At 35.6% G+C, this 20,133-nt stretch overlaps 1 protein-coding gene across 1 annotated transcript in view; it reads right to left on the reverse strand.

Annotated features, from left to right (window-relative positions):
• Positions 1–20,133, reverse strand: part of ULK4 (unc-51 like kinase 4) — a gene marked incomplete at its 3' end in the record, with an annotated part of 257,242 nt that overhangs the window by 82,528 nt on the left and 154,581 nt on the right. The window contains exon 31 of the mRNA XM_081996301.1: positions 9,737–9,842. Within this exon, the coding sequence (XP_081852427.1) occupies positions 9,737–9,842 (106 nt within the window). The remainder of the gene's footprint in view (positions 1–9,736; positions 9,843–20,133) is intronic.

Here is a 20,133-nt window from a genome sequence, read left to right on the forward strand (position 1 = left end):
AGGAAAAAAAAAAAATATTCCCAGTTTTTACACTCTCCTAAAAGACAGAAAAGAGCTTTAGACTTTATAAAGATATCCTATTTCTTCCCCTATTCATCTTAAAAATTCAAAGGGAAGGACATATCTTTTTCCTCCACCATAAAGAAGGAACGGCCAGTTGATGCAATATCTTGTAACAATGAGGAGATACCCATGGAAACCTTTAAATCCTATTTATGAAAGAAAAAAACCCCAATGTTTATCAAGTTAGGGCCTCTTTAAATGAAAAGTTACACTGATTTGCTTAAAACACAAATCTGAAATCCACCACATGTGCTCAAGCACATGTCTTTGCTGACACACTTGCCTTCACAAACCCTTCTTACATAAATAAGATCTTGGTCCAATTAGAAAAAAGCTTAAGCTAAAATGAGACAAATAGTAATTTTTTTTAGAAGTGGATAGACAAGTTTGTACCACATTTATGAAATGTATTTAAAAAAAAATCAAATGGTATTATCAGGTGAGCATCTACTTTTTTGTCAGAGCAGCTTAAATAACCACTGTCCCTCAGCTGAAGGGTTTCAACCGCACAATCAGGTTCCACCAAGAGCTGACTTGCAAAAACTGACTATGTGCAGATACATTGCTATAAAAATGTAAATACTCATGGATACAAATATATGCATAATTAGTTACCATATCAAATCTACAAGGCATTGACCAAATGCTGTAGGAAAAAGCTACCAGTTAAGGAGTGGCAGCTTGCCTAAATAACTTCAGAGAGAACACACTCACCTGAATATATACTGCCTTTAGATGGTGGAAAACTCATAAGTAGACATGGATCTATGGCTTTAGACTTCAAAAGAAATTTACCTATAGAAATGAGTTCTTAAATATGAAATGCACATAAAAATATAACTCAGAGTGTTTAGAAAAACTAAGCTAAAGAATTTTATAAAATTAGATTCTGAATAGCAAAAGAAAACATTAAATTATAAAGAGTACATATAAACGCTAGATTTTTGGTAAAATTAGAAAAATAAAAAATATTTAGGTGGAAAAACAACAACATCACAGGAAAAGTCTCAAGTAATATAGACTACTACCCTTGTATTTGTGTAGAAATTGTGTAGAAATTGAAAAGACTTTCAAAAGACTTCAAAAATGTAAATAACTTTAATTTCTCCATTATGATATAATACCCTTTCTGCATTAAAGAGAAAATTATTTTAAAGTTTAAATGTTCACAAATAATTTAAAAATATTATTTTGTGAGATGAACACATTCACTGAAAATAATTTAAAAGATAAAAATATGTGACTGTCTGGGAGCTATGACAACTATTGAAAACATCTAAAACAAAAACCCCAAACCATTCTTTAAACCAGTGAAAAACCTCAGTTTTCATTTATCTGTCCACTATATAGATCTGGTCCTGATAAAACTGGTGCTTGTTGTTAGCAATTGACAAAATAAACTTCTTTCAGTAGGATCAAATAAGTGCATCTGAAGAAGACCACTGTGACAGAGTAATGATTGATGTAGTTTAATTTTGTGTATAGTACTTTGTCAGTTTGCAACTTTATATTACCTCATATAGGCAGTGATATATTGCTTTCATACTGAGACTGTTCTAAAAGCTAGAATAGAAAATAAGTAATAGCTCTACAACCTATGGTATAGTAACTGCATTCAAACCGGGTCTCTTTTCAAATATATAGATGCATTTTTAACTTCATCCCTTAATATCATCTGTTAGCTTACTAATCATATCTGACAAGCTACACAGGGTATAATCATAATTAGATTTTAATTCATTATCTGTAGCAACTTAAATAGTTTGTGTCATTAATACTTAATTGCAGCTCATATGGTAGCTACACTTTTACCTTTTCTTTAACTATTCATTTTCTCTCAAAAACTGATCAAATCCACTAGTGCTAATATATATGATTTGACTTGCACTTCATGGGAGTACTAGCATAATGTCTAATGATAATGCTTAAATTAGACTTCAGGAAAAGCAGCACCTACAGTGAATGCAAAGATGACAATCCCTTGAGGGGAGGAAAAAAATAGCATTTGTACGGCTAAGCAGGTGAGAAGGAGCATACGGCTTTGAAGACTTTCTCCTTTTTCACAATCTGGAACTTGTCATCAGAAAACCTTCAGATATCCACATCCTCAGATGGAAAATTGATGCCTTACATTTTAACTTAAAAATTTTATTTTTCAAATGAGTTTTCTGCTTCCGAAGATTATCAGTCAGCATAATCATTCAGCCAAAACCCTAAGTCTTAGTTTTGTCTAGGAATTGGATAGGCATAAAAAAATGTCTATTATGGTTGGTATATTAGAAATATATAAAGACAGTCTAAGTTTTGAAATTGCTATATTTATTGAACAAACTTCCCACCATTAAACTAAGCTGATCAGTTATATCATCGGTTTTCTGCATAGGGCCTCTCAGAGTAGGATATGATGGAATGAAAAGATTTGGAACATTTTTTGTTATTACTCCTTTCTCTTCCATCAATTAGGTGTTAAAATGAGATATCTTGGTTAGTTTAATCAGGCAGCAATGCTGCAAGATGATCTGCTTGGCTGCCCACAGGAATAGCGTCAGGAAGCCTAGTCCAGCCACAGAAAAGGCCAGTCCCCGTTCACAGCACAGTGAGACAAGATGTAACAACTTGTTGAGCCTTTATTAACTTATTTTATCCTTTGAAGTCTTAGCAAGCGTGCTGTGACATTTTGCGCCTTATGGGTATGGCTTTCAACAACAACAGGCTTGGTTCTACTTGAATGGCATAACTGTTTCTCAGAGCAATTACCGTTTCTATTTTCATCCTTTTCAGCTGGCTGTATTGTTGAATATCACAGGATGACACAGGTTATTTTTTCCTCAAAGACTTCTCTACTACCATGCCATTTTGACATGATTCCCACTTATCCTTTATGATACCAGGCTTCTAAGTTTACCCATGCAATGATATACACTTCCACCTGAGTGACTGTCATTTTGGGTCAGAAAAACATGTCTGAATACTGTTAAAAAACATTCTGAACTTCCTAACATCATAGAAGATACTTCTTCAGGCTCAACCACCACTGACTTCTCATATAAGCTGTAGCTCAAACGAACATAGTGACACACGACTACTACCTTTAGATGTTCACAGAGACATCTCTGTACTCAAGAGCTGAACTGACTGCTACAGTACTGCAGGGAGCTGTGAAAGGCTTACGTCCTGCACGGCAGAGGCTGTAAGGTGTACACCTCCTAAGTGAGGGGCTTTCCCTGTCACATCCAAATGATACAGAAGCAACATCTGCAACTGCTCAGACAGGACGATACAAATCTGTCTGCATTTATTTTCTGTATTTTAAAATAATTTTTTACTTCACATTTATTTGAGAGCATTTTGCTTCTAAATGTTGATTAAACACAGAAAAATTGGTTTTAGGTTCTCACTCATATCAATTTCCCTAACTTATTCTCCTTACCAATCTTTCCATCTAGAACTACTATACGTTGCATATGAACTAAGCTTTATATTTGCTTAGGGTGCTATACAATAAGCAGGTATGAAGTATAGACATGAAACAACACACTATCTTCAGTGACTGAACAAATATTTCTATATTATATCCTATAAAGGTTTTGCAGAAAACTCCTGCCTCCTAGGAATAAATAGGGGTTAGTAAGGAATGAGCAAATGGCTTCAGAACCAGTCTGAATGTGTGCCTGATTTCTTCACAAAGTCTGTGGTTTTGGGGTTATTTTGGGGGGGGGATGTTGGCTGGTTTGGAGGAGGGACGTTTGTTTTTTAAGGGCATATTAGTTTAAGTAATGTATTCTGTAAGATTTTATAACTACTGCCTGTCCCTTGCAAGTAGACTTCTCCTGTATAACTAATCCATGGTCCTCCTCTTAATCGCTGTCGAGTTAGTTTCACCCATCTTGGAAGAAAATCCTGCAACTTTGAAGCCAGCTACTCCAACAACTCACTTGTATTCCTAAAAATCAAAGTCCCATGCAACGTCACACCAACTCCTTCTCAGTGTTGTACAGTAATTCAGACTACTGCATAGGTGGGTATGGCAGGAACATCTGAGTTGCCAAGTTAGTACAGTCTACTGCCTAATTTCATGAACACTGACAATTTAGCAGGTGAGAGAGAGCTGGCTAGGAAGCTAGAAGCTCTTCTTGAAAAGTTTGCTATGGGCAGCATAATCAAATGACTTTGGAGACTGAAACTGAAATACAATTATCAGGGAGGAAGTGAAAGGTAGAAGAATATCCTCCAAAGATTTAGGTAAGTTAGAAACCCTTGGGGTCTACATAGCGAGCTCAGAATTCATTGTTACTTAACCATCATCACATTAAAGATCCGTGTACGTAAAAGACTGACACACTTTTTTTCCTTTTTTTTTTTCTTTTTTTTTTTTTCTTCAAGAAAAAGGTTAAAGTTGGATGTTGGTCTCATGAGTGCCACTTTTTGAATATGCAATATTTAACCGACTTTAACAATATGACACACAAAGACATTTGAAATCTCATTAATCTCTTGACATTTGACTAAAAGTCAAAGCAGTGGACCACAAGATGAATAAGGACACCTCACCCATGAAGGTTGATCTTTCTTTCATGAGGTGCAAATGACTTACGATGATCTGACTACAAAGTTTATTGCAGATTTCTTCCTTTTTAATAGTTGTCCCTGCTTTAAGGACCTAGCATGCTTCCTTAATTGATACCGAATATAACAACTGTTGTAGCTGACATTCTACATTTCCACCAAAGGTCCTTCCTTAGGAACTTCGGTTTTTACACAAACTGCTTGAAGTACCATGTACTACTAATAGCTGTTGCATTTTTACATAACTCCAAAGGTATTTTTATTGTTATTGGTTTATTGTTCTCTATTATTCCTGCTTAAGAGCTGATAACTCTAGCATCTAGAACCGGGTGTTCACTTTATAGTCAACAAATATTAACCGTTTCAATATGACAAGCGCAAAGTAATATATAGCTAGTTGTTTCATGACCAGTAGAACTAACAATACCCCATTTGCTACGCATTTGCATCCTATATCCCTGCCTACCTCCAAGGTAATAAGTCACCATCCTTGTCACTGACCCCCTTCCCTATTTCCGAAACCTTGGCACTGCTTTGTCCTATGCCACCCAACTAGAAGCATGTGCTATGGTGGCAGTTGCTCCCATGCACTGACTGATCCTGTGGGTTCTTTACATAGGTACCCTTCTCAGGCATTGACCAACATACACTTGAACTCAGTGGTTACAAACCTAAAACAGATATCCTAAAAGACCACAGATATCCTAAAAAGCAAATGGGAAGTGAATACAGAAAAGACCAGGGGGGATATACTAATCAATAGATCTTTACAGGCCTATTAGTAGACCTCAGGATACCATATAAGAGTGTAAGTACTACACTTTGTAATTTAATTTAATAAATGCTAACGGAAATAGAATTCACAGATGAGAAAGTTTCACCTCCATCAGTAAGAACTATTATAATCCAGGATATAAACTCAAACTAGTTAGGTCCACTTTGATCATGTCATAATTGTATGATAGAAGAAGGAAAACTGTTCTAGAATGATGATCCTCTCACATTTACATTCTTTAGTTCCTATCTGAAGTTGAAATTACATCTTTTGGTTTTTTGCAACCTGATTTCCATAGGGGTGGTCCAAGAAAATAGGTTGCAAACTTAGGGTTTTTTAAAATTTTGTGATTTGGAAACTTCGGGTATTAAAATTCCTTTTTTTTCTGTAAATGCCTAAGTACACACACACACATATATATATAGTGCATGCCATGTGTTGCACTACTCTGCTGTACGTTAGCCAGGAACATTTAATTGATAAGCCTTTCCCTAAGCTATGGCACTAACTTGGGTCTCTCTCCTTTCCTCAGATATTGATTATTATAGAATGAATACATACTTTGTATATTTGGACCTCTATGCTCTCTTAAGTTAACTTAAAATTGTCCAATGATTTCAAAAGATGAGGAAAGGGAGGAAAGAAAGATACTGACAGACAGAAGCCAAGACAGAGGGAAAGAGATTAAGTCTCACATGCTAGACCATGCTAAACATGACCACTATTGTCTTGGCTCTTTAGCATCTCACCTTAACTAATCACAAGAGACCCTATATTAATTCCAGTCTCCTTAATGAATTCCAGTCTCAGTAATTAAGCCAAATCATATTATTCCCCTCTGATTAAGTGGAAATTGTCATTAATGTTAACAGAACAAATGTTTAATATCTGATAACACAAGTACAGGCCATTTTAAATTCCCTCTGTGACTCTAGTTTCATACGTTATTTTCCATTTCACCTTTAAACATTACAAGCGGTTATCATTACATATCTGATCTATTGTCACACAAAAGGACACAGTTCAGGGGAGAGAGAAATTAATGCTAGGCAATCCACTCTGTATGCAAGTTGCTGAAATGTACAACCGTATCATTGTTATTAATGTGAAATCACAGAAGTAGTAATGAAGCAAGTGTCATCATCAAGATTTCCTTGAGAAAGGGGAAAGTTCAACAGGTATGCTGCAAACCATTAAAAAAAAATCTCTATCACCTAATACAACTCTTTGGAGCAGGAGAGAGTTCTGAAGGCTAACAGGCACAAAAGGAAATAGTGACGAGGGTCTCTGAATGATCAGTCGTCAAAAATACTGCTTCTTGGCAGGTGAAGAAAGGCATACACAGAATCATAAAGAAATCCTCATTGCTAACATATAGACTCTTGGAAACAGCAAAACTTGACAGGACTGACCCCCTAACCTGAGTTCCTTGTAACGTTTAGCAAGTATTTAGGGTTTTTAACTTCTAAAATTTCATGCATACAGTATCACACCATAATGGGGAAATAAGGGAAATTGATGACCTATAATACTCTATCTTCAGTTTTGGTTTTTTTTTTCAAGACAGCAGAAGAGCTCATGAATGTTGAATGCCTTCATTAACAGCGTGGACACAGTGTTAATAGGATGGAATAACATACACCTTCAGCAAGTTTGCAGATGACATTGAAATGAGGGAAGCAGTTCATGTGATGAAGGGCTGAGCTAACATTCAGGAAGAGCTCAAGAAGATGAAAAGCTCAAAAAATGGGCTGCCAGAAACCTCTTCAAGTTTAACAAAGGCAAACAGAAAGTTCTGCACTTGGGAGAGAATAAATTCATGTAATAGTACAGGCAGAGTCTGGAAATACACACACCATGTAGTCCACTCCTCCTAAACATCTTGGTTGCCCTCCTCTAGACTTGTTCCTGGGCTGTCAATGTCTGTCTTATAGTTTGGAACTCAAAACTAAACGCTGTGAAAACGCTAGATGAAGTCTCATGAGTACCAAATAGAGGAGAATAATCACTTTCTTCAACCTTCCAGTTATTCTTTCTTATCACAGCCCTCTTTTGCCTTTATTGCTGCAGGAGCACGCTGCTGACTCATGTTCAACTTTTCTATTTGGACTCCAGGATCCTTTTCTGCAAGAGGGAGCTTAGTCTCCGTTTTACTAGATCATGTTCTTCTCCCTCACACAAAAAATATTCAAAAATTACAAGTTGAGTATCAAAGATAGTGGCAGAGGAGTTTAACGTTTTTTCCTGTAGTGAACACTATATATTTACAGTTGGTAACGAAAAGGACAAAAAGCCCTCCAGTTTGTACGGAATAACTTTTCTCCCTTTTTCATTCAAAGAAAATCTTACAGTCTACAATTACAAGATCAGTATCTTCATATAACATTCTTGCAAACCAAATTTCCGAAGTTCTTTACTCAACAATTAGTCCCTTAACCAATAAAGCACAGGACAAAATCCAGGTTTTCAGTACTCTGAAGACTAACCAATGGGGAAAAGGGATGAGAGAAGATGGGGACGTTTTAATTGAGAGAAATTATTTTTGTCTGCTGTGCTGTTTTTCCTAGTCAGGCTGCTGAAGTTCAATGAGCCCAAGTTAGTGTTATCCAATCACTAATAGTCTGAAAATATTTCTGGAGTCATTTATGACATAGCACAAGGAAAAGATAAAAGACTTTAGGAATGTTTCTATCCCACTTCCTTAATTTGGAAACTAGCATGATGGAAAAGATGCATTTTATTTCTGGAGCAGATGAGAAGTGAAAGAGCACTGACAGTTCAACATAAAAAGTTCATGGGAATATGCTCTGTGAGACAATACAGAGTCGATATTTAGGGAATGAATGCAGTTTTGCCATTTTATACCTAATTTGCCATGCAGAAAGGCAGAGCATATTACTTTGACTAAGGCATGCCAATTACATGGTTACAGCGCCTGTGGGACTTGAGCTTATGGTCTTTGCAGATCACTGTGCAGTTTTAACAAGTTACCTTGATGCAGCTCTGGTCAGTGCTAGCTTAGGGTTTTGCCCGACAGAGTGGATGTGCCCAAAGGTAGTAAAAGCAGCACATACATTAAAGCCCCAAGAACTCCAAGCAGTTAAAAGTGTGATAGGCATTTTGCTGAGAAATAACCAAAGAATCAGAACCCTATTAACCATCCCTCTCCAATTCAGTCATATTTTCCTCTTCTTTCTTTTATTCTGGCCCTATTCTCACACCACTGACTTCAGAGTGGATCTGCAAAAATGAGGGTGTGAACACTGCTACCCACCTTGATGGAGTTTTAGGCTGATATGTCTTCTGGTTTTGTGGTTTTTTTTTTTTTTTTTTTAATTGCTTATCTAAGGCAGATCCAATTCTTCAAATTTGCTCATCACCATCAGCGTTTATACTTAAACCATTAATCATACTATGTCTCATCTGGCTCCTTTCCTGATGTGACGACTACAGAAAAGCTCCACTCCAATGAAGTATCGCCCTCACACCCCATCCAATCTCTTCCTAGAGACTTTTAAATGGTTTTCTCTCAACTCTTGGCTTCATAAGAGACTTAGCTGTCCCTTCACTGTCTCTCTATGCAAATTTACTCCTTTTCCTTCTGGAGTATGCTATATACTGCTATGCTAGTAGTCTACATCTTTGATGTATTCTATACAAACAGTAGTGTAGCTATGTATTACTTGATGTGACTCGCTCATTAACGATAAACAAAAGTAACGCTATCAATGTGTATATTTCTAAACAAATTTTTAAACTTATATAGATTTCCAACAGCAGAAACTTTCTCTTCATTTTGTAAACCAGAACCAATTTCTAAATAAAAGGAGCTTCAATAATAAAACACCAATAAGACTTCATAGTCAGTTTGGGCACCACCCCATTAGTCTACCTCACTGGAGTAGAACAGAAGATATTTTTTTCAAAAGTGCAGAAATATCGTACAACTTATCGTTCCATAGGTTTGAGCAGTCAGAAAAGGAAGAACTTGCAGAGGCGCTCTCTGCCTGCACTCTGCACTGTTATGGTCAGAGCTCTAGTCCACTCCTTTTCAAAGCCATCCTTCATAGGTATAATGTAACTTTCAGTCAGTAATCCTTTTGTAACCACATTTTCTTGGAGGAACACTTTCTAAAAGTTAAGTTTATAATCAAATCGGTAAGGGAGGTAGATGAAGTGATGAGGACTACCAGTCAGCTACAATGTGATTATCTAACAGTCACTATAGAATATTAATACATACAAGTGCACAGTTTCACACAGTGCCAGATATTACAACAGACTGGGAAACATCTATAGTAAGGAGAAAAACTAAAGATAAAGTCAACATACCTTCTTCAAAGAGTAACATCATGTTTGTGCTTTTGTTAGCAACCATGTTATTCAGTAAGGCGATTACAGTTTGCATTGTATTCCCAAGTATACTGTCTTGGTGTTCCTGTAAAAACAAAAAAAACAAAATAAAAATAATCTAGTTTTCCTTTTGCAAGGTTAGTAGCAAAACTACTAACTTTTCCTTTCCCAAAATGTATTCCCTTCCCAAAATATAGTAATACAAAAGCAATAATCTCTCAATCCCTTGAAGTTCAGCATCTAAAACACTAGAAAACCAGCCAAATATCTTAGTAGAGAATATCAATTTCAGGGAGCCAAATCTAAAATCTTGGACCAAAACTCCTCCCATGTTGTTTTGAACTGAAAGAGTTCCTAGTGAGGTCTAAGATTTTAGGACTTTTAAAAATAGCATAGAACTTTATCAACTTAATCTATATATATTTAGAACCAGAAACATTTCCCTTTGTATGCTATTTCTTTTATTAATGGTATTAATTTTACTCTTTTCAGTTTCAGCTTGATAACCCACAGTAAGTCATAAAATCTATTTGGGTTTTTTTGTTTGTATACATTCATAAGTATAAAATTGATTTCACATGCACATTAAAGACTATTTCTGTACTGAATTGCATCACATGTCTTTCCTATGCTTGATTGCTTCAGTGATCTTTCACAGTTTTCTGAGACTATATTGATAAGAGGAAGGCATCAGGGTTTATAAAGAAATTTACTTTCCTCTATCATCGTTAACACACTTGCACACGCAACCTGAAAAGGGTGGATAAGGCAGTGCAATCAAAACATTTATTTATTCATGCTAGTGACAGTAATAACTCGGGCAACTTCCACGAAACCAAAATAGGACAAGTTTTTCCAAATCTGAGTCTAGATATAAATATAAGCCTGAATAAATTTAAAATCTCCCTAGAAGGTTCAGGAAATATTTTGCCCTATTTTTCAGACTCAAAGCCAAATAGAAACATACATCCAAAGTGAAAATAACAACATCAGGAAAAAACTGTCATATTTCACATATAGTAGACTTTTCACATGCACCTAGGTAACTTCCACGCTTCCCTTTCCCATCAAATCTTTCAATATATTGTTATCACTCAACTAATTCACTGCCACAGAAAATGTCATCTATTCTGATCCATCTCCTGTCTGACAGTAGGCCTTTGAAAAAAGTTAAATTTATTGGTCTGAAGTTGACCAGTGATGACAAAAATTACTTCAGCCCTTGAATACAGTCAAACAAACATTCTCCCTGAATGTTCCTTTAGGACATAAGCACTGGTGGCCAAGAACAGTTTATTTTCTACAATTCTTTGCTCAGGTATTTATGACCTTCTGTCTCAGATGTCTGCTTGAAAACAGCAGCAGCAATCTGTCCTACTTTGAGGTAATCTCATTGATCATCTAAATAACATATCTGGTGCAGAATTAGGCTGCTTGACTGTTAGCCAGCAGCAATAACAAAGAACGTATTTTACTATTCTTCCAAGAATCAGCTTCAAGTCAACCTATGAATGCCATTCAGAGTGATATCTCTAGTATATAAGCCACTTTTTTGGCTGGGCCAGGGCTAAGTCATCAGCACTACATTTAGGATAAGCCACACTATTTGAATCCCTGCCTGGAAACATCATATAACTGGTTGCAAGAAATTCTCAAGTGAGACACTCCTGATTTTTATTTTTTGACTAGTCTAATAAAATTCAGGACACTGTGAAATGCATCTTCAATGTCACTTCAGAAAGTCCTCTGTTACAGTGGTATAACAGGTCACGCTATGTGAAGACCAAATGTTTTCCTTTCAACATTTAACTACTGAAGGAAAGATTTTGACAGGCAGAGGCTCAGACGGTTGCTTTGAGAGCACTATTTCTGTTTCTGCATGCAAAACCTAAAATTAAATGCTATTATTTCCTGTAATATACATGATATGGCATAATACATTAATAGATGAAGAAATACACAAACATACAGAGCCACCTATTCAACTTCAGGCTGTATGAATTTTCTATTTGTACTAGACCACTTTAAGCTGGATCATAAGGCAAAGAGACAAGGAAGTGTGGCTCCCAGACTTTTGAAGGACTGTAGTTTCCTACCAAACCCTAAATTATATCCTAGAGCCCCAAAGTTCCATTTACTTTACATAGCACTTTGAGATGTCATTTATGAATTCTATAAAGAGTACAATAAATATCTGTTCCTCTGAAGGTTTAAAATACAGACTGATAAATTTAAAAGCAATGTTGGAAAGTATAAACACCACATTCTTCAAAAGATAAGGTAACCAATACAGAAAAGAGATACCATAAAGCCATGGTACTAAAAGTAAATTTGAAGGTATTTCCTACAGATAGCTGAAGGGTAAGAAAAACATTTTTTTCAAAAGATCAACAACGTGTTTATCTGGTAGTTTATCATCACAATATCATATTAATTCTCCTAAAGAACATTTAGAAAACAATACATTAAGTAGTAAGGATGACTATTTGTGTTATTGAAGGCGATACATGCCCTGAGAATATAAAATTAATAAAAGCAAAAAGGTTCCACAAGCACCAAAATGAGAGCTAACTCAAATATTTTCTTTGCGAGTACAACATTTCTATTACTGCTCCATATATTTGAAGTAAACATCTTCTAGTAAAATTCCCTTGAGATATGCATTTACAGGAGAAGCTGGTGGTTCCTTACAATAGCAATCTTTTGCATTCACCAGTTTAGTAACATTAAAATGAAGCCATCTTTGCTTTTGATGAAGACTCATTATACTATACAACCCTCTACTTAAAGACTAGCACTGATGCTTTTACTTATAGCAAAGCTTATGTAACAAAACTTATCTTACCCTAAACACATATAAACTAGAATTCAAGACGTAATGTAGATATCTTGAGGAAGGAAAATATTCTCTTAATGAACAAAATAATCTTACGAACAGTATACTCAGCTGTACTACTAGAGTTTTAACATATGTATCAGATGCTTTTTGACAAGATACTAGGTTTCAAGAAGCTACAGGTATGCTTTACTTATCTAAGTCATCACTGATTGCTATTCGACTCAATTTTAGAGGTTTCTATAAAAATGTTTCACTTCTTCATAGGCTATCAAGGAGCAGAGCTGATCTAATTTGTGTGCACAGCACTACAGACTGTGGACATTTAATGAACAGTGCACTTGACAGCTTTAATAAAACATAGCATTTGCCAGCAGAGATAATTAGAATTGAAGCAGCAAAATTCTAGTGTTTGGCAACACAGATGAAACAACTTCATTAAAATGTACAGCTTCAGTGAATGAAAGGCAGGAAAGCACTGGACCCTGAAGAATCAGCCTTCTCAAAACTAATTGCTTCGGTGCTTAAAAAGGACAACTATGAAATACCAAGGACATAACAAGGAAATACTAGTGTGCAGACATATATATATATAAAAAAAAAAGGAACCACAGAAGATAAATCAGGCTTTTCAAATAGGACTGCACTGTATTTAGGCCATTAAACTTTTCATTCTGATTTTGAAGGGTGGTAAGTTAACGAAAGAAATCAGTTGAAGTGTTTTTTAAAGCCAGTTAGGTAAAAGGGTGTGAATTAGCAAAGTGGGAGTACAAATCTTGGCAAGATACTATGGCTAAAGCTGCCATTTCTCTTCCTTTAAGTAGATTAGAACTCAGAACAGCATAGTCAAACTACAGTATTTTAATTACATTTTAGATAACAAAAGCAATAGCAATCGTGATAAGAGGTTACCAATTTGGGAGACTTCACATACATGCCTCCTACTCATGTATCTAAGAATCCAGAAGAAAATGGACTAAATGCTATGTTTACAGATATGTTGTAATTAAATCTAAGGACCACTATCTATCACAGTACTACTGCTCATTCAATATAATCAGAGTGATTAAACTTTAACTATAAACGGGCTCTCCTTCTCAAGCTTATGTATGACCTATGAATGCAAGTTAGGTAAATAAGGGGATGTAACAAGATGGAGGCTTGATTCTTCATACACTAAATCCACTGAAGCAAATCATAGAAATGAACCATATCCAAATCATATTTACTAAAAGATGCCATTTTTATGTGACGATTCTTTGGCACAGTATAGTTGAGATAAAATAAACCAAAGCATTGATACTAAACAAGGACCTCTAACAAGAGCACAGTTTAATATTGCATTCAACCCAGTTTATTTTGATATACTGTATTACTTTGCGTATATGAAAGAGAGGATCAGGAACTTTTCTGGACGTAACAGTAGAACCTTCTGTCAGAAATGGCCTGCAAGGGACATTCACAACTGCATACGCAGTGTTCTTCAACTGCAAGAGGAAGGCCACTGAGAAACAAATTTAATCCATCTGTATACGTAGCTGGCTAATCTGGTCTTTAACATTTTGTGGCTTTTGATGCATAAGACCAGTTATGCATAAACTGAAAGCATAGAAATATGGATCTCTAACATTAAGGTAATACTATTTTCCTTATTGATGACCTAAGTCAGAAGTAAGCAAGCACAGCCATGTCTCTTGCTACTCTGCTTTTCAAAAATCAGTCTTTTTCAAAAGCACAGTTCTAACAAAGCTAATACTTCCAAATATTTTCCTCCAGGTATGGTCATACAGTAAGGAGCAACTACTTTCTGGAATAATCACGCTTCTTAGATGTATCAGATATATCACTGTCAACAGTGATATATGCAGTCCACACATGAAGATCAGAAGTCTGGCAACTTTCAGAGAAATTCCTGTTGGAATATTTATTAAAAAAAAAAACCAAAAACAAAAAACCCCCAACACCTCCACCACCACCCCCCCCAAAAAAAAAGAAAGAAAGAATCTGTATTCTCAGTCACCAGGTGCTTAGGCAAAGTCAACTGAGGACAGGGGAACAGTAGTAATTTTGAAGGACTGATGAAGGAGAATGAGTACCATTAATAAAAACCTGAGATGTCAGGTACCAACCAAGAGAAAGCAGTAGTGTTAGTCTTAGATTTTGTTCTCCTACCCACTGCAGCAGGTGATGCAAAATTTCACAAGATACTTTTTGAGAAGTACATCCGTTTTTGAGAAGTATATCAATTTACAACTGCGTTCTCTTGCCATGTAAGTTCAGATTTTCAGAGACCTAACAATCTGTCTTTTTATTCTAGAACTGATTTGTTACATCATTTTCATTTCCCCAAATTCCTTGTTATCTTGGAGATAAGAATGAAATTTCTGTGTTAATGGTCAGAATCTCACGAGGCATAAGGAGGAAAGGTGACATTTACAACAAACAGAGCTCTAAAGAACATTGCCTCTGCAGAATGAAAAAATGAAATTTGTTACTTTTAGAAAACCAGCTTCTGTCAAGATCATACAAGTACTTCTTTCGTACAACAAACATTAAGAACTGAAAATATAAATAATGCCAGTGTCCATTCTCTTCTCATTTTATTCCCAAACCCTGTGAGAATACAACTTCAAAGAATGGAGCCCATGCAAGCACTGTGAACAAGACCAGTATTTTTAACACCACCTATTAATAGGATAACTATTTTTCCTCCTTCAAGAGGACCACTACATATTTCAAACTTGTAGAAATTCTATTAACTATGCTAATTCAAGAATGAAAATTTAAGTAGCGAGTTAAGGATTACAAGACTGCCCTATGTCAGCAAGCATGAGATTTATACACTTAAATAAAGAGAAGAATGCTTAAATCTGTTCAGAATTAGAGGTAGACAATCTTCAAGGTTATTAAGAGGGAAACCATATGAAGGCTTGTCATCAATACTACTTTATACATGATGAAAATGGAACGATTCCAGGATAATGATAAACTTTTTAAGTTAACATATAATTTTTATAGTGTAAACTACCAAGATCCCAAATCTTGGGGATTCCTTTTTGTCCTTGCTTTTGCTTTGTACTTAACTGAACAAAAAACCCCAACTATTGGCATGAAAGTTTCTGTTACTCAATATTCTGTGAATCAGTCATCAAAAATAAAAAAAAAAAAAACAACAACAGGAAACTAATGGTCTGATTCAGTGAAATTCATGTACCATTTTTTGTCTAATTTTTGGACAAAGACAGGATAAATTTGTTGCAGCACAATACAGAAAACAATAACCAGCCATGCAATGTTACATTCACTGTTACAGATGAAGTGCAAAGCAATTCAGCAGCAAATCTCTAAATGCAAAGTCATTTCTTCTTCCTACAGAATTGCACCTAAATTTCTGGCACCCATGAAACCTCAAAGCATCCCTTTTTGTTCCTGAAAACCTTAATGAAAGAAATCATTCTCAAGGGAAATTTTCTTTACTGTCAACAGAGACAGTCTTCTCTCCCTGTGAGGACTCCTGCCTCAAGCAGAGTTAGGCTCCTTCACGAGAAGGACACGGTGAAGCAGTTTCCTATGAAAACATATTTTTTCCCATTACCTAGAAAGAAGTATCCAAGCAATTAGCTTCCTGAGTATTAAAGCTATTCATTGTGAATAACATTCAGAAACTCCCTTAAAAGAAAAATTTGCTCAAGACTGAATAGACAGTATGGAAAAGAAACTATATACATATCTTACTCTGGAGAATTAAACATCCTCATATCAAGGAAGATTCTAGCACCCTAGAAGCATTCATGCTGGTATGTTCTGAAGCAATGAAGTTCTGAAAGTAATTGATACCACCACAGCAGTAACTTCATATTTAGTATCATAAATCTGAAGATGCCTTGGAGACTCTCAAGTATCAGTGAAGCATTTGAACTGCAAAGTCAGTTGAGAGCTGCCGGCAAGCATTACACCGAGAAATTTCCATACCAAAATACTCACTTCTCAGACTTGTGTTTTCAGCATTAATTAAAAACTAGTTCTTAAAAAACTTCAGAATGACAGATACCAATCGACTGACATCTTTTTTTCCACATGGATTTTGCTTTCATGTAAAAGACACTTTGGCACTACAAGGAAAGAAGTTTAGATGAGTTTGGGGAATTTGAAGTGATGTTTTTAATTTAGAGAACATACATTCATTAGACTTATCCAGAGTATCATATTAAAATTTTTGACTGGAAAATGTTTGAAGGGTTCAGAATGGAATTTCTGATAAAAATCATGAAAAGACACATATGCTGAATATGGTCCTAAGATAGGGCACTCACCTAGGACACTGAAAAATTAGTTTCAAGTCTCTGCTGGAATTGGGCTGTGCATTGGTCTCCTATACTCTGCATTCTCTAGTCTATCACCAGCTGTTAAGGAATGGGTCTCTGTCTCTTCTCCCCCAGAACCTGCTCCCTTCTCTATAGCTAACTAGTTGCTAAATCAGTAATTAAAAGCGAAAACTGATACTGATGCAGTTTACACTGCCTACTGAGGTAAGCAAAGTCAAAATTGAAATACCTTTCCCAACATTTTCCCTAACAACTGAAAAACACCAAGTGAGGAAAAAAATTCTTTTCTGAGGAAGTAAAAGGGACAGGAAAAACATCCATTGTCCATCTTAATCTCATATTGAATGTTTTGTTCTTCATACTCACAGACTATCTTAAAACTCAGTGGTACCGGCAAAAAAAGTGTTCAATGAGACACCATGGGCTGACAAAAAAGTGCAGAGAAGTAGAATCTGTCTGAATGAGAAAAGGATGCTTTTCTCTACCTAGTTGAGCTGAGGAGAGATGCATTCAAGCTGTCAAAAGTGGCAGGAAAAATACATTTACATATTTAATTTTATTTTTTTTACCCTTTCTTTGTCTTCTACCCTCAAAATACTATTTAGTTTGAAATACATTGTTTTTTCACACATTCACCTTTATTCAATCTGCAAATGCAACACAGAATGTTGATAAATAGATAATTCAAATTACATTAAACTTGAAAACAATGAAGAGCTGTTAAATCAAAAGGAAGCATCTACTGAATCTTCTATTGCTTGATATATGGTATAGTCTCATTACACTTGGCATCTTCTAAATAATTTTATTATTTCTTAATGTCAATTATTAGGGTTTTTTAGGGATTATTTAAATAATTAATTACTGGTCTGAAAGACATTAGGAAAGTCTCACCTTTTTATATTTTTTTTTAAGGCAGCCTGTTAATCTCAAACTCGGACATCTGTTCATAGAGGTTTTGCATTTTCCCATGCATTTAGAGAACAAACATACTCAACAATCACTGTATCAGCTATCAACACTTCACTCAGCTCAAAGTACACGTACTACTGTGTATGGACACCCTAACAAATTCATCTCGCAGCCTTCCCCCACTCAAGTTATTCCTATAAGCAGCAAGCTACATCTTCTGTTAGTTTATACCAAGGCACCAAGCCACAAGGCAGGAAATGGGAGCACTAACAATATTCCTCAATGAGCAAACTGGCAGAAGTGCTGAAGAATAATACAGCCAGCATTATTATCCCACGAGAGAGACTGCATCTCTCTCATGTTCCTGTCCTGGGCTTAGACAGACAAGCAATTACGCTCTAAGCAAACTATATTCCTACTACGACACTAGGCAGACAAGGCAAGAGAAATTAGGAACTGATTGCTGTAAGTGAAAACCCTATCTAGCAAAACACTGTGTTTATTAAGTGTAAATTAAAAATTGTTAAATAACTCTACTCATCATCACACTGCTTTTCTTTTGGTGTTTTATTCAATAAACATTAACTCTCAACACCAAAATTGTTTGCTTAAGAATGAAATTCATATATGCTCCAAAGAAATATTATAGGGAGATTGGCATGATTTTTCTTTGCTTAAGATTCATAGTCAAGACAAAACAACCCATGACTGGCCTAACACTTATAACAACTCTCTCTCAAATCACCAGCCTCCTCCCTTCCTTCTGACATTACAGAAGGTTAGAGAATTGGGTATTTTCTCCATTTTAGCACTACTGTTTCCAGATGACTGAACACTCAAAAAAAAGTATAATGGATGGTACACTCAAATATGTTTGTTGTGGTTTGTGTTGTTTTTTTTTTTAAATCAGTTAAGGACCATGAAGATTAGCAAACCTTTAAAATAATCAAATTATTAAATACTTACAAATCCAGGAAATTAAAAATATTTTAGGTATATTACAAAATCTCTGTGAAATACAGGACTAGGGTGTATGCATAAACTATCTCTGTAAAGTTTCTTCTTCTATAAATTAGTGGTATATAATCGCCACTCTCAATTCTATCTCAAGTTAATGTTCCCTGATAAGCAGTGTATGTATTACACAAACACACTTTCACACCCCCTGTATCACAGCGTTATCTTGGCACTCATTCAGGAACTCAAGGATGAATGCGTTTTCTTCTTATGCCAAGCTCAGTATATGAAGTCCGAGAATAGAGCTGAGGTGAAAGTGAAAATCAATGGTCCGAACAGAATTGAACTATGATGCTGGGGCAAAGATTGAGAATTTGAAGGCAAGATTAGAATTCATACTAGTACTAACTCTGTGTGTGCCACAGTGATTACAACTCTCCTGAGTGAATTTGATACAAATATTTCAGCTAAATAAGACTTGAAGTATTTGCTACTTCTCTTAATGTCAGTTTACAAAAACAAGTATTTGTGAAATCCAGGCCTAACGAATGTTTTTGGTTCATAGCCACCAAAACCTCATTGCTCTCAGAGAAACAAGTCTGATACTAAGAGCCACATTTGGGAATATTTGTAAGGAGCAGTTTGGACTCATAGCCAGACAACTTCTGAACTGGAATGAAAAAAAATAAAAGGAAATACAGTTTCTTATTCTATGCAAATACTAGAATCATGCTTTCTCTTGTAGACACAACAAGAAGGAAGCTTACTGTTATCCAAAACTCTCCCACAAAGATCCAATCCAATAATCAGCCTGACTTGGTGTCTAACAAACAAGCCACCAACCCTACTGCTTAATGACATTCTGTGCAAGGTTAACATGATTTTGCTTTACTATTGTTTACCAGAATGAACAGCATGTAGTTAGGATGAAAAATTAAAAAGAATAAACAAATCTAGAGACTAAGATGACAGAACTTCAAGGCTAAATGACAGTACCTTATCCTTGCTTCAATTGTTCTAGGATGTTGCTGCAGTTTCCAGACTCCACAGAGTTTGATTTTAAGTTAGTTCTGCCTGTGGTGGCAGAACCAAAGGCAGCATACGTATCTTGGTTACATTGGTCCGAGACAGAAATAACATTTTTTCCTTTCATCGTGATCTTTATTTATTTGTTTTCTTCCTGTTTAGCATTTAATACTTACTCCATCTCTACCTGTGACCCTCAAAAAAGCGAACGTGATGAAGTTCACTTTAGTAGGTCATATTTCAGGTATGTATTTCAGCAAAATACTTACAAAGTGACAGCCCCATTTTAGCTCTATAAAATACTGACAGCATAAATGCAA

This window comes from Phaethon aethereus (genome assembly GCF_964289735.1).
Source record: "Phaethon aethereus genome assembly, chromosome: 2".
NCBI classification, from domain to species: Eukaryota; Metazoa; Chordata; class Aves; order Phaethontiformes; family Phaethontidae; genus Phaethon; species Phaethon aethereus.